Genomic DNA, 16,719 nt, shown 5'->3' with positions numbered 1-16,719 from the left:
ATTATTTGCCAAGAACAGATATTTCAATAAATGGGAAAATAGCAGAAAAGTTAGAGAAAAATACATCATCAGTTAGTAACTGAATAGACAAGATTAGAAAAACCATTAACTGCAATTATAACGCAACGAAACATCACATCCAAGACAGAACAAGCTCTAATGAATGCTCATCTTATAGGAATTTTTATGACACTGTCATTTATTATTCTTAAAACAAATTATGATGATTTTCTGTTTCTAAAACTCAAATGCATCTTTTTCTATTACATTCCTTCAATTTGGTAAAACATGTTTCAAAATAATTATTTTGTGTGTTGCTTTTTTTCCATACAGCATGTTTACAAACAAACTTGCACTTTAAATGAAGAAACTTTTTACATATATTATAAATTTAAGGATAAACTCACTTTTAAGCCATTCTAAAATTTTAGCCTCCATATTATGTGCGTCTATAATTTTCAAATTTAAATTGTTTACACATTTTTAATACTTTAAATCTGAATTCTCAAGAAATAACAGAAATTAACAATAAGAGGCATCATAAAGGAAATATTCAAATTCAAAAATTTATTTTGTATTAAAAAATGTTTTTTAGCTTTAATTTATAAAATTAAAGTAATCATGAATAAAATTGAAAGAAATAATTTTAATTCTAAATTTTTATATTTGTCTTGCAATAATATTGTCTTTATTGTATGAAAAACATCCTTGGGCTAAAGAAAATTCAAAACATCTCTAATTGTAAAAGAAGTCAAAATGTTGATAAACAGATAAAACGAATTGATTACAAACATAGCACAACTATTCTTTGTCCTTGAATCACAGGTTAACATACAAAATCAAACTACTATTTTAAATTTTACTACAAAAACCTTTACTTTAAAGAAATATATACTAAGCATCAATTTCACAGGTGTTAACATTTTTAACAGAGTTGACAAGATTAAATGTCCATTTCGCATGTCTGTGGTAAATTTCAAGGATGACGCTTATAAATTTAATTGTTAGGGTTTTATTGTGTTCAATAGAAACTGATTGATCATCAGAAATTTAAATCTTAAAAAAAGAAAAATACACTGTTAAAATCTTAAATTTCTGTTTGTTACAAAAAAGATTTAAATTTGTCAAAGATGTGAGAGATAATAATATCAGGATAAAACATCAAAAGTCAATACAAATTAAACTTTTAAAAGACAAATACACCATGACAAACAAGTCACATGTTTTTCTATAAATGAAAAAAGGTTTCTGTTGGGTTTTTACTAGTGGTGTAAGGGGATCAGGGGGGCTAAATTCAATAACACAGTAATCCAATGAGAATTTCAAAATAAGAGGAGATGTTTCTACCATGGATTTATGAATATCAAACTGTTGTGGATTCAGCAAAAATTGTAAATTTTTGGAGACTGTGGATTTATTTTTTTCGTGGGTACCAATTTTCATGGATTGAGGAAAACTTGCATATTTGTGGATATCTAAATTCTTAGTTTTGACAAAGTCTGCATACATTCCTTTTAAAAATGTGTATTTCGTTAAGCATATATAAAATTTGTGATTTTTCTGTACCCACAATATCCATGAAAATTAGCATCCACCAATAATGAATCCACAGTATTTGACTTCTTTGATTTGCCAAATATAAATAAGAAGATGTGTTATGATTGCCAAAGAGACAACTCTCCATCCAAGTCACAAAATATAAAAAGTTAACAATAATAGGCCAAACTCTATCATGTCTATACTACACTATGCATATCATGTTTTTTTTTTAAATTCTTTTCATTTTAAAACATCAAATCAAGATAAGTATTTTGAACAGAACTCACAAAATCTTTATCTAGCAAACTTAAAAAATAAAACGTGTGTTTTAATCATTTTGATTAACAAATTAAATGAAATAAGAAGTAAGAACATCATTTTGTACTAATCCATATACCTCCATCTTTAGTTAATGGTAATATTTTATAGAAGACAATGTTTAACACATGTTTAATAGCATTTGAACTACAGTAACCTGTAAAAATTCTATTGATTGATTGATTGTTGGTGTTTTCAGAATTCTTGATATAATCATGGCTGCTAGTTTTATTTGTACAGGAAGCAAAGTTACCAACCATCAGCAGAAAATCATAGCCAATTGAGGCCCAAGTAAATGTTTAACTCACTTGCTACCTAAGTAGTGTCAGGCTAGTGATTATTTTCAATGAACTACTTAGACCACTCAATCACCGAAGCCCAGGTTAGCATTCTAAACTACCAGTCAACACAAACAGTTAATACCAGGCCATGTTAAGCATGTCACATAAGTTAATAATGTTAATATTAGCAGTTATTTTTTTTTAATTTTTGTATCTTCAAATTTGAGCATTTTCCACAGATCAATTAAAACATTTGTTCCAGAAAATATTACATTATTTATTTGTCATCAAGTCATTTTAGAAATTATACAATATTTTAGTGAATGTACATTTTGTAGTTTTTGAGCCAATCAATTAAAACATTTAGTACCAGTCAATGTTACCAGGTATAAAACATTTATCAACACAGATCTAGTCACATAACATACCAGATATTTGTTTACTGCTTCCTGATTGTTCTGAACAAAAATAATTCATTGCCATTACAATTTTTTTTATAGCAACATCTTATATGCAAGATTTGTGAATACATAGAATAGAGAATTGTTACAGGGAATGTGTCAAGGAGACAACAAACTGACCAAAGAATAGAAAACAGCTCAGGGTTTCCTTGCTTTTACCAAATTCCAGGGGATATAATTGCATGAAAGGAAGGTCATCCCAAACAAATCCACAGCTAAACCTGTTACTGTTCACTATATTTATTCATGTTATACAATTTAACAAAAATCAGCTATATCACTGTCGCAACTTAAAATATATGAGAAAGTTGTTTTTTTTCTTTGGGTGGAAGCATTTATAAATCTATTACAACTGAAAACAAAAAATGCATTGACAAACCAGAATTAAAACATTCAAAGGAATTTGTGATTCAATAGAGCCTTTTCATTTACATACTCCCTTTGAACTCAGCTGTGTCTTTAAACTTGGATAAGTCATGGTATTTTGTAATACAGCTTAACCTGTTTTAATAGACCACCAAAGGGAGAGCAAAAAAGTGGTCCCTTAATACAGGTTTAATTTATATGAAATGTACTACAGAGGGATCTAAATTTGATGGTCTTTTAACACAGGTTTTTGCTTTTAAATACAGATGTTCTCTTAAGCAGGTTTGACTGTATAAACATCAATGTCAACTGTTAATTCAGACATTTATATAAAGATTGAACAGTTTACCTGTTCCTGTTTTCATGGAGGTCGGCTGAGAATGGTGAGCTGCCACCTGTCCATCCACATCATCAAACCCTTCCTTGGCCTCCTCTAGGGTATTCTGTCCTACTTTAGGGGAAGTCCCTGTCGTGTTCATCGTTGACTCCATGGAATCCATTAAAGAAACTTAAAAACATAGATTAAAGACTCAAAAGGACAGGTTGAAAAGAATGTTTATAACACAGCAGACAATGTTCTATACTGAACATTTAAATTTGAAAAATTCCTCTAACACTTCCATAATAGCAGGAACACATTTTCAATATAAGTACATTATTTCTGTCAGGTTTCTTGGATTTATGTTGAAAACTTCAGCAGGAGTTGATTACACAAAAATTATACCCTCTTTCATAAATTTACTAAAAAAATTACTTGGTTACCAGATTCTGAAAATTGAAGTTAGTCAAACACTTCCATAACAGCAGGGGCTAAAGTTTAACCTTTGCATACTTGTCTTGTGAAGGTTTCAGGGATCTTGTTTAAAACCTGTAAGATTTGTACTAATTGATTACACAAAACTTACTTGTACAATTTTTTATCAAAACCAATCCAATATAAACAATGTTTATAAAACATACCTTTAGATAACATACTAGGCTTCTGATGGGATGTACCCTGAAATATAAAACAAATACTCAATTTCTGACTGCATTAAAAGTTTTGTTTTTTACTGATTTTGATTTTGGCAGATTGTGTATTGTTTTGTGTAATGAACAAATGCAACACATTCCTTCTTCACACAGTCAATCCTTATGTTCAAAATCCTAAACAAAAAATCCTACTTTTGTTCATATCATCAGAAAATGAAAAAAATCCACAACAAAAATTAAACCAAATAAACCTGTGATAATATTGCTGCTATTGATACTGTAAATTCAGAAATTAATGCGAGGTTTTTATTATTGCGAAAAATGCGACTGAGTTGTAAACGCAATAATTTAAACTCACATTTTGAAATATTTTACATTTATTTAACAGGATTTTTCTCAAAATCATAAAAATTAAAATCACATTTAAGTCTAAAATGACAAAATTGCAATAATAAATGCACACAATAATTTCTGAAGTTACAGTACTCAATTGTTTAAAATCCAATAAAAAAATGACACCTACATTAAAATATTTTATTTTTTAAAATGTAGATTTATATGAAACTTATGCACGCCACAGGCGCTGGATTTTCACTGTGTTGAAGACCCATTGGTGGCCTTGTGCTGTTTTTTGCTCTTTAGTCAGGTTGTTGTATCTTTGACACATTCCCCATTTTCCATTCTCATTTCATGTAGTGAAAAATACTAAAGGCCACACACTGTACCTCTGTTCTCTCTGACATTTCTCTATATGTTTGAGGTCTGTTGACCACTTCGTCCTCCTCAATATCCTCTAGAGCAGCCAGTGTAGCAGCCCCTCTTGCTGGCCCCTCTGGTGATAATGTGTTCCCTGTAGTCCCACTCAGATCTTGGTTCAATCTTCCATAATCTACAGTTCCTTCACGTTCCATATCCTAGAATACAGATATGAGTAACTTATTGTAAGTTCAGAAATTCTTGCGATGTTTTTGTAACTGCAAAAATTAGTATGAGATAGGAGTCTTAAAAATATAAAAACATGCATTTAGCTTACTAATACATTATTGGTTTTGCTCATTGTTGAAGGTTGTACTGTGACCTATAGTTGTTTTATTCGAAAAATTTGGTCTCTGGTGGATAGTATCATTTGAAATAATATAAAATCTTATTTTTTTATTTAAAATTTTGATAGCATTACATGTATGTAGAATTTTCTGCAATAGTTGATCTAGAAATATTTTATCTAATGTGCAACTTTCCCAATAATATAAGTACATAAAATTCTTTTGAATTTATAGTAATTAATTTATGGTTATTATATAAAAAAGAAGATGTGGTATGATTGCCAATGAGACAACTATCCACAAAAGACCAAAGTGACACAGACATTAACAACTATAGGTCACTGTATGGCCTTCAACAATGAGCAAAGCCCATACCGTATAGACAGCTATAAAAGGCTCCAATAAGACAATGTAAAACAATTCAAACCAGAAAACTAACGGCCTTATTTATATAAAAAAAAGATGAACGAAAAACAAATATGTAACACATAAACAATATTCTACATTTTACAGTTTTTCTACACGTTTTTAATATGAGTATTAGTTTAAAAATAAATCACATATATATGCTACAGTAGCTGTTAACATACAGTTTACCCAGGAATTGAAATCAAGAACGCAATGAAGCTTAAGCCAGTCATGCTTGTTATAACCATAGTCTTTGTTTCATTAACTTCAATAAGCTTGTTGTTTACAAATTTTATGAAAGGTAATAAGAAAGAGCCACAAGTAACCATCTTCGCTAGCCAAGGGTTACGATCCACTCCCGCTCTCTTCACCCTTGGCGGATTGAGCCAACATTTGTGATAACGATGTTGCGCCATCTATCGGAAGATAAAAATCACGCCCATTCCGATTACATTATTATTGACCAATGGTAGCACTTGAACTCTTCAATTTGGAGGTATAAACACGGTAGCGTCTAGATTCTACACACTTGGTAAAGCCGGAAATGAAAATATACGTCAACATTCATGCATTTGTGCATGAAACATACACAGGAACTTCTATTGGATGATTTAAAAACGTTCAAGTTGTCACTGAAAAGTCGTATGTTTAGGGATGTAAAGACTTGTTGCACAATAAACACGTGGTAATTGTTTACAAACACTGTCTACATTTACACGTGATCATGTTATAGGCGCTTTTTGATTGGATGCAGCGAGTTTTGACTGCAACCAATAAAAATCCTTACCTTGTGTCTCTGAAATTTTATCTCAATCCGCCAAGGGTGAAGAGAGCGGGAGTGGATCGTAACCCTTGACTAGCGAAGATGCAAGTAACTTACTCAAAGACTTTAGAATATCATTACTTGAAGATGATTTTATCCAGTCTGGAGTATGCAAATTACTATGACATTGTTTTTGGGTTTAATCCCTTGAATTGAATAATTCACAATTTGGATGTAATTACTCATACTACACTCCATGATACTGTTAAATTTAAATATACCTTGAAAAATCTCTCTTTTTCTGCGATTTCATCAAGTGTATCAAAACCTGGCTTTCCTGAATAAAAAAATGTCTTAAAATTGCAAATAAACACGACAAAAATATATATACCAATATTTATGACATGCATATTCATATAGAAAACAAGACACATAATACATTTTTGAAACTATAATAATATTCATCCAGCTCACACTGTTTTAAATAGTTGTCCAAATTAATTTTCATTGATAAATGATGAGCCAATTATAAACAGTAATTTCAAATACATAGGTACTATAAAAAAAAAATGGATTTTTTAGTTAAAAATGACATTGTTGAAAACAAAATTGACACAAGTTTGTATTAATTTTGGTCATAATTAATTAATGAAACCTTTTAAACTTTACTATCACCTGATAAAAGATTCTAAATAAATGCACAACACTTTATGAGGTCCCCCCCCCAAAAAATGGGGATAAATGATGTCAATATCTTACCTGTACCATTCCTAGACCCATAGCTGCTGTCATTCTTAAGGTGAATTTTCCTGAAATTTCAAATTGGAATACAGATGAAATTGTTCTATTTCCAATAGACCTGAATGTGTTACACATACATCAATTTCACTTGTACTAAGATGTAAGGTTATAGATTTTTTCACTTATTCATCCACTGAACGTTAATAATTTCAATCCTTTATACTGTTATCATTCTAAATTTTTGGTCATGAGCATACCACATGGTCTTTACTCCAGAAAAACAAAACGTATGAGTTTCAACCCTGATTAAATTTTAATGTTTTGTGTTAAAATTAATTAAATTAAGGTGGTACCTTACACTACAGGGAGATAACTCTGTAAAGTCAGCTAAACGTTTTAATAACGTTGTGTTGTAAAGGGAACATTAAGCTTCTCAGTGATCAAAATTGGTGTTTGTCATACTGCTATATAACCAGTGTATTTTTTTCTGATAAAATGGTTGGTTCAAAATTTTTGATTTTTTTTATATTTTTGTTAAAGGGTCAAAGTAAATACTTTGTCAAAATTTTATGAAAATTAAACGAGCCAAATTAATTTTAGTGTAAGGCAGATTTTACAATAAGAAGGAATTATTGTTTTTTTGTATCCATCAAAAAAGCAATTGCTGAAACTGTGAAACAGACTGTGTAATGGAGTAATGCATTATGTTATTGAATAAAATGTGTCTTTCTGAGTAAATAAAAATAAAAATTACTCTGTGCTTGTGTTTTTTGTTAGAATTAGAGGGTTTTCAATTTCAAAATATTGGACATGGAATAGACATCATGACCTACTTTACTGACATCCAGCTTATTTGGAGTGGAATTTTGAAGTATTATTTATAAGTTGAGCCTTATCACATGGACTTATATTTTAAAAAAAGTCTTCTTTTGTGTTTTAATCATAACTTTAAGGCAGATTTTTATTGGTAAAGGCTAAAAAAGGTAATTTAATAATATTGTTGCTAACGTCACGTCTTTTCCGTCCATTGTGGTATGTCACGATCGCAATTTTCTTGTTGGTTCTCAGACAGGCAATTGTAGTTATTTTTATCCCGGGTTTTATAAATAATTGAAAATAGCAATCATATTAAATTTGGATGACGTAAGGGGGTCAAAGGACTTGAGGAATCAATATCATTGGCTGTTTTATTTTTTGCGAACGTTACTACTTGAGGTTTCCGTCCAAATCAGTGTCACGTGAGCAACATATATTTAGATCTGTAACTCTCCTGTATAGGAGTTACGATATCGCCCTTTGCAGAATTAGATTCGGAGTCAGTTCCTTCACATGATGGGGTAGCAAAGAAGGTTAGTTGTATGTAATATCTTTACAAGAGGACCTTAAATGTATTCCGTCCATCAAAAAGACGTTCGCAACAAAACGTAATGTCATGATAGTAGATGTTGCTAATGTTACTATTACGAATTGGTTTCATGTGTATTCATTTGATATAAAGTACACCTGCAAATGACATTCTGTATATTTAGAAATTCTAAACCAGACTGTACAATTTTATTACTTCAGGCATATATTAAACATCACTGTGTGCATACATTTGAACTTTTAAAGATGTTGTTGCTCATGTTACATGTCCAAATGTCGCTAACGTTACTTATTTTTGTCTCCGTCACGTTAGCAACATGAAAGTAGGAGACAGAACACAATACTGTAAAATCTGCCGTAAGTGTTGGGTAACACCTTAAATAAAAAATAAAAACATAGAATTGGAGCAACATTTTGTAGAATCCATTTATTTCTAGTCTAAATCTGAGTATTTGTAAAATTCATACACAACACTAACCTGTCCTTTTGACTTTCTTCTTCAGATTTCTCAGAAACTGAAAAAAAAAAAAAAAAAAAAAATACACATATACATTTTTTTGGAGACAACTGTTATCCAAAACATTTATAAATTCCTGTCATTAAACAGCATAATATTTTAATTCTCCAACCAGAATATTTGTCATTTATCAGGATCAATTGGCATATCTTTTTAAATAATTATTATTTGTATTATTCAGTATTACCTTAATTGTATAGTTTTCAGTTTTTTAAGGAAGCAAATATTTCTGAAAAGTATCATTTCACAAAACTGACGCGTCCAGCAGATCACTATCCCTATGTCTAGCTGTATGCGACAGAAGTCGTAGGCTCAACAAAACCCCAAACATACCAAAGCATATCAAAATCAAACCAAATATCTATCTAAATTACATACTATCTTCTAAGCTGTCTTTACTCATTGATGCATCTGCTTTACCCCTGGGACCTCTTGTTTTAGTCTAAAAATAGAAAAGAAATTCACTCCATTATATACAGATCAATTCTAATAAAACTAAATATTTGTTTTTCTGTGCTGCGATCAATGAACATTTTTTATGTCTTCTTACAATCATCAAGTCTTTCATCACTCATTCCAACCCTTGGGTACAGAATGGAATATATAAGCAAGACTAATTATCAACTGAGATGGAAATTCATTTACTAGTCTATGAACTGATTCAACAACAGAGTTATGGTTCCTTAATTGCTGATAATATTCCATGGTGACAAATATTGATCAAATATAAAAAGTTATGTAAATATTAACCAGATGCTCCGCAGGGCGTAGCTTTATACGACCGCAGAGGTTGAACCCTGAACGGTTGGGGCAAGTATGGACACAACATTCAAGCTGGATTAAGCTCTAAATTTGGATTGTGATTAAATAGCTGACACAGCATAGGTTTCTGACACAGAATGAATGTGTTCTAATGAACTTAAATTTTTTGTTTTCTCTTAGAGCAATTCACTATGCTGTTGAATATTAATCCTCTCAAAAAAATGTTTGAAGAAATTTTCTTTTTATTTATTAAATTTCAAATGAGAAAAATTGAACCCAAATTTTTAATCACATCCCCTTTCCCTTATTCCAAAACTAATCTCAATTAAAATTTCTAATGGAGTTTGCAACAATAACTACTCATTTAAATACATCATAAAATATTAAGATGTAAAAAAACTGCTTGTTATCACTGAATGGTAAAGATTATTTTAATTTATCAGTTGGTAGTAAAAAGTGAACATACATTGTATATTGTATATAACAAAGATTTAAGTTGATTCTGGACAAAGAAAGATAACTCCAATTAAAAAAATTCTTGCTATTGCACAATATTTTGCAATTAAATATTTCTTGCTTACTATTCTGGACAAAGAAAGATAACTCTAATTAAAAAAGAAATTTGCTATTTCACAATATTGTGCAATTAAGATATTTCTTGCCATTGTGCAATACTTTGCAATTAAGATATTTCTTGCCATTGTGCAATACTTTGCAATTGAAAAGACTTGCTATTGCACAATACTTAATATAATAATTTTAGATCCTGATTTGGACCAACTTGAAAACTGGGCCCATAATCAAAAATCTAAGTACATGTTTGGATTCAGCATATCAAAGAACCCTAAGATATCCATTTTTGTTAAAATCAAACTAAGTTTAATTTTGGACCCTTTGGACTTTAATGTAGACCAATTTGAAAACAGGACCAACAATGAAGAATCTACATACACAGTTAGATTTGGCATATCAAAGAACCCCTATTATTCAATTTTGATGAAATCAAACAAAGTTTCATTTTGGACCCTTTGGGCCCCTTATTCCTAAACTGTTGGGACCAAAACTCCCAAAATCAATACTAACCTTCCTTTTATGGTCATAAACCTTGTGTTTAAATTTCATAGATTTCTATCTACTTATACTAACGTTATGGTGCGAAAACCAAGAAAAATGCTTATTTGGGTCCCTTTTTGGCCCCTAATTCCTAAACTGTTGAACCCAAAACTCCCAAAATTAATCCCAACCTTTCTTTTGTGGTCATAAACCTTGTGTCAAAATTTCATAGATTGTTATAAACACAAACTAAAGTTATAGTGCGAAAACCAAGAAAATGCTTATTTGGGCCCTTTTTGGCCCCTAATTCCTAAAATGTTGGGACCAAAACTCCCAAAATCAATACCAACCTTCCTTTTGTGGTCATAAACCTTGTGTTAAAATTTCATAGATTTCTTTTCACTTTTACTAAAGTTAGAGTGCGAAAACTTAAAGTATTCGGACGACGACAACGACGACAACGACGTCAACGTGATAGCAATATACGACGAAATTTTTTTCAAATTTTGCGGTCGTATAAAAACCAATCTAACACACATATCATACTACACACTGTAACAGTACTTCTGTCTGAAACAAATCAAATTAAACTAAGAGGATATTCACTGACCTCATAATACAAATTAGGAGTAATAATACTGTAAATTTAAATCATGCAAAAAAAGTCAAGAAAAAACATGAAAAAACATGGAATACTCAAATTAAAAAATAACTGAAATATAAAAAAAATACAAATAAAATTTAACACAGAAAAATGTCTTGTCTTTTCTTTTATCTTGGAAAAGTCAATCAGTCAGATATACATCCATATGACAAGTGATATTTGTATAACCTATGGTTTGTGTATTTTGTATTTTAGAGAAAGTATAAAAATAAATCTATGTCACGAACAAATGTGATTTGATTACAACATGCAGGTTAGAACATGCTGTGGAGATCCAATCATGAACAAAGTTGTGTGAACGTTACGTAAATGTGTCATGAATAAATACCTCAACTTGTTTTCATGAGTTCAGAGATATTAAATACCTTCCACACGCATGAGAAGCAAGCTTTACAAAATCTTAAAATGTGGGACTGTCACATGAACTGCTGAAGATGTGGCAGGCTTACGGTGGGGTTAAAAAGTAGAACTGTCACAATGTCCTGCTGAAGATGTGGCAGGCTTACAGAGGGGTTAAAATGTAGGATCATGACAAGTATGTCTAGAGATGCGGAAGGCTATATATCTATATATGAAAGCACTTACAAAAACAATAGTTCTAGTATCAAGTATTATTGAGCCTTTCATTAATAAATCATAAATATCTTGAGTACATAAAGCATTAGAGATAATTAGATACTGTAAACCAACTTATTTTAGCGGATACTTTATTTAGCGTTTTACCCTTTCTTGACCACTTCTCGGCTATTTAATTTCGCGATTTTCTGATTTACGGGATGAAGATTAATAGGGAAAGATCCGAGTTTCACATATTCGCGTCGATTTATATTCGCATTATTTCTCTACTCGCGAAAGTCGTGAAAATAAATCGCTCGCGAAAGTCGTGAAAATAAATTGCTCGCGAAAGTCGCGAAAATAAGTTGGTTTACAGTAAGCAGTTGTATGTATCTATATAGAAATACACATGTATATATATTAAGATAGAATTGTGCGATATGAAGCATAAATAGTGAGTAATAAGATTTCATAAAAAGATTTAAATTAAGCTGTGATATATACAATCATAATTTTCATAACTGTACACACACTGAACTTTGAGATTCAGGTAAAATCAATCCAGGTATGAATGCCAGTGTTAGTTGGTGATTGACCTGTAATATCTCTGTTTAAGTTATACACAAATTACAGTCATAACTTACAGTACAATCACCTTCAAACACAAGCAATTATCACCTTGATTTTTTCATGATCAACAGCAGTGATTTTTGGCTGAATCAGCCAATCAGAGATCTGGAAACTTCTGGATTTGAGATATTGACCCTTTCTTACAATCAAGATGAATGAATTTTTCCAGGTTAATTTGAACTAAGTGTTGATAAGATAAGAATAAGATATGATATGATAAGACTGTGTACTACTTGCCTTGAAATATTGTTTCTGGAAGAAAGGGCATAAAACAAAAAATCAAATGCTTCAAATAAATATCATTGTGCTAAACCATGTAAACACTTACATGTACCACAAAATAAAACAAGGTTTTTTTCTGCCATCAAATTTCAATTTAAAAGATGGATTCAAAATGTGGATGTAGTTCAAAGTTATTTTTTTTACAAGCAGCAGCTTTTCAGGTTTTAAAGTAAATCTAGGAAGTTGCTTCTTGCAAAAAAAATTAACTTGAAACTACATCCACATGTGAACATGAAAAACATTGAAAAGTTAGTTCATGTAATCCATTGCACTTCAGCTTTATCCAAAATGTACATCAGTTCTATTCCACAAAATAGCATCACAATGCCAACATTGCACTCAAAAATCAAAAATTCATTTTAGAACAAACCATTGCACTAATGGTGACCATTAATATTCCAATTCAGTGCCATTTATAAATAATATATTGTAGTTTATCTTTATCCTTTTAAATTGAACCAGCAGTCAACAATAGTATAAACTGTACCATCAAAGTAAATTTCGACAATTAATTTCTCATCAATTATACTCAAGAAATTTCAAGACTAACAAACCTCAGTTATAAATACAAGACAAAAATTGTCAAAAGCAGCCAATAAAAAATGATTTCAAACGAATAACTTAATCATGCTTTGATTTCTATTTAAAAAAAAAAAAGAACTAGTAGCTAATACCATGATAATACAACTAAATTCTAGATACCTAATACAATATTTACTACAAGTAAAGTCTTCTTACATTAAATTTTAATAAATTTACCTCTTTTTTTGTTTTTGATTTTTGTTTATCATTTGCTTCAATAGGAGATGGTTTATCTCCCCCTAAGGAACTCTTAAGTGGTGTTGGTCTATCATCACGGATAGGTGTACTGTGTTCTGGTTCAGGCTGTTTCTTTTTTAGAAAACTTTTACCAGTGCCTGTAAATAATAAATATACTTATTATGTGTCTAAAAGTACCATTGAATATGCAATCTTCAATTAGGTGAGGGTTGAGTGCTCACTATCATTTTTCAACCACCATAGTCTTTAAGTGTCTGTTTTCATGTCAGTCAGCATGGCCACCATGTTGTTAAGTTGGCATAGGTTGATTGATGTATGCAATGTATTTGTTTTCCATAAGGATAGCTGTCATATAATGAATAAATGGCAAATATACCACATCATCTTATTTTTTTCACATGTATACAATTCATATATCATATATCCTACATTGTATATACATGTACATGTACATGTATGCATGTAACTTCAAATAAAGTGACATCCTGAATATGCATGAAATGTTTGCCAATAAATATATAACAATGTATAAAAGCAAACAAATTTATTAACTTGATTAATTGAAGTGTCATGACTTGATAAGCATACATTGTATATTGTATTTCAGCAATTTTTAAATTACAAATTACCCAACAGTTGTCTCAAAATCCAAAACAAATTGATGTCACAAAGCCAAACTATTGATTATATATGCTAAGAAAGGGGAGATGGAAAAGGATATAAAGAGAGAGGAAATTTTAATCATTTCAGAAAAAAAAAACAATGTGTCCCCAGTACAGAGATGCCCCACTCAAACTATCATTTTTATGTTTCAATGGACAGTGAAATTGGGGTAAAAACTCTAATTTGGCATTCAAATTAGAAAAAGAACATATTATAGCCTAGGTAACATGCATAATAACATAGGGAACAGTTGTACTAATTTTGAAGTTGATTTGACTTCAACTTCATCAACAAATGATCATAAACTACCTTGACCAAAAACTTTAACCTGAAGTGGAACGAACGAACGGACTGACGGACAGACAAGAAAACATAATGTCCCTCTACTATTGTAGATGGGGCATAAAAACAAACCTGTTCCGATAGTGTCATCATCGTCATCCTGCATCCACCAAGGGACATCATCCTTCTTTTTCTTTTTAGGTTCAAGATACTTGTTTATTCTTGATGAACTGATTGATTCTTCTGATGAAACAGACTGCAATACATGTATTTAAATAGAATGAAAAGTTTAAACACAGATAATGACTTCAAAATCACTTGTTTAAGTATTATACCTCTATTTTCTTCCAAAAAATCACTTCTTTGAGTATAATTATTTTAAATCCCCCCAAAACAGTGAAATTTTGATCGCAAAAATTTTAAAACATAATATGTAAGATGAAACCTTGCTATCTACATGATAAAAAAAAAAGTTGGTTTTTTTTTCCGAAAACTACCTTGACCAAAAACTTTTTTCCAGAAATGGGACATACAAACAAATGAACTAAACGAATGCACACACCAGAAAACATTATGCCCATAAATGGATAAAAAAATTCTACTTCTTTTTTTACGCCAAATGTATCTTAAAACTGCATTGTTCATAATCATCATATGCATGCTGTCCTTTACTAGCTTTAATTTCTTTTATTACTGTTTGGAAGCTACATTCAGTACATTTTATCAATATTTCTCTCATATTGTCTCCATTTATTCATAGAAGTCAAGAGTAATTTAAATTCAGTGATAGTGTTACTTACATCTCTCAGGAATGCATCAAACTGTGCATCAAACTCTTTTTTTGACATCTTTTTTCTTGCCATCTTGGCTGCTGCTTTCTGTTAACTCCTGTACAACAATGTAAAACAAAGTGTTTTAGTCAATGTTTGTTAATAAGGCTTTTTAGTTAAAACCTTCAAAAATATTTCACTACACATGCTTGGGTAAAAGTTGTTGTTTCATACTAAAGTAATTATTTTTTTTTAACAAAAGACAGGTCATACTGGTAAATTAGATAGTATTTTAAAAGTATTTCATGCCAAGAGATTACATATTAAATCTTTTCATAATCTAGGCCACATATTAACTGAATAGATGATTCATTTAATTTTGTGTAATAAGGGGATTTTTAAATTGGCAAATATCCATCCATAAGTGCATTTTTTTTTTAATTACATACATGTATATGTTATGAAGGACGATCTTCGTAATTTCTTAGCGCATTTCTTATTCTTTATTTGATACCCATTTTTTATAAGTAAGGAGAAGATGAAAAATTTGGAATTAAAATGTTCATGATGTTTGTTTACAAACATGTTGTCACCTGTCAACAGGTAAAAGGAATCACAAATACTTAAATACATACGGATCTTACCTTTCGTGACGCTTCTAGATAAGAAAACACAAGTTAAGGGTTTATCAACAATTCATCCATGAAGATATGTTCCCTTTTTAAGCCAATAACATCAAAATTAGCAAATAAAACTCAAACCAAAAGAATTTCCGCCATGACACCTTTTTTTATTTTCAAATTTGAAGAGTGATAACTAAGCCAAATACCGAAAAGATGAAATGAATAAGCATGTACAGAAAAACGGATCGGTTTTATTTAAAAAGACATTTTTTTAAAATTAAATACGTACCGAGACATCACATTCTGCACGTCGAAGATAACTTAATAACAACATTTGATAGATATAAAAAAGAAGATGTGGTATGATTGCCAATGATACAACTCTCCACAAGAGACCAAAAAAGACACAGAAATTAACAACCGAGTAAAGGTCACTGTACGGTCTTCAACAATGAGCAAAACCCATACTGCATAGTCAGGCCCGTTGCCAGGAATTTCCAAGGGGGGTTCGTTGGACTCACAAACTCGACTTTAACAGTCACAATTCGAACAGAAGGCTTTAACAGTGCTTATTTGTTTTAAGGGGGGAGGGGGGGGTCCCCTGGCTACGGGTATGACAGTCAGCTATAAAAGGCCCCGAAATTAAAATGTTAAACATTTTAAACGAGGAATCCACAGCCTTATTTATGTATAGATTTATGTTTGCACCAACAAGTTATTTAGCAATCATGTTTTAATAGATAATTACATAATTTTATGTATAAGAAGATATATGAGGGCCGCCTGTCAATGAAGACACACTAACATGAGAAACATGATCAATCATGGTGACAAAAGACATATATTAACGCAAGTGAACATAAATTGATCGAATAGAAAAC

The 16,719-nt window shown here is 30.7% G+C and overlaps 1 protein-coding gene across 3 annotated transcripts in view; it reads right to left on the bottom strand.

Annotated features, from left to right (window-relative positions):
* The window catches only part of LOC134686812 (centrosomal protein of 162 kDa-like), a 44,230-nt gene extending 28,229 nt beyond the window's left edge, over positions 1-16,001 (bottom strand). For 2 of the 3 annotated variants that reach the window (XM_063546615.1, XM_063546617.1), the window contains exons 1-12: positions 15,860-16,001; positions 15,246-15,333; positions 14,578-14,701; positions 13,480-13,637; positions 12,676-12,690; positions 9,153-9,216; positions 8,736-8,772; positions 6,911-6,960; positions 6,433-6,488; positions 4,663-4,851; positions 3,926-3,962; positions 3,315-3,473 (exon numbers count right to left, since the gene is read on the bottom strand). In XM_063546615.1, the coding sequence (XP_063402685.1) occupies positions 3,315-3,473; positions 3,926-3,962; positions 4,663-4,851; positions 6,433-6,488; positions 6,911-6,960; positions 8,736-8,772; positions 9,153-9,216; positions 12,676-12,690; positions 13,480-13,637; positions 14,578-14,701; positions 15,246-15,308 (952 nt within the window). In that variant the 5' untranslated portion in view covers positions 15,309-15,333; positions 15,860-16,001. The remainder of the gene's footprint in view (positions 1-3,314; positions 3,474-3,925; positions 3,963-4,662; positions 4,852-6,432; positions 6,489-6,910; positions 6,961-8,735; positions 8,773-9,152; positions 9,217-12,675; positions 12,691-13,479; positions 13,638-14,577; positions 14,702-15,245; positions 15,334-15,859) is intronic. The other variant, XM_063546616.1, reaches the window with a different exon arrangement.
* Positions 16,002-16,719: the final 718 nt, after the last annotated feature.

Source organism: Mytilus trossulus, chromosome 10 (assembly GCF_036588685.1).
Source record: "Mytilus trossulus isolate FHL-02 chromosome 10, PNRI_Mtr1.1.1.hap1, whole genome shotgun sequence".
NCBI lineage: Eukaryota > Metazoa > Mollusca > Bivalvia > Mytilida > Mytilidae > Mytilus > Mytilus trossulus.
This window is presented reverse-complemented; position numbering and strand designations above follow the sequence as displayed.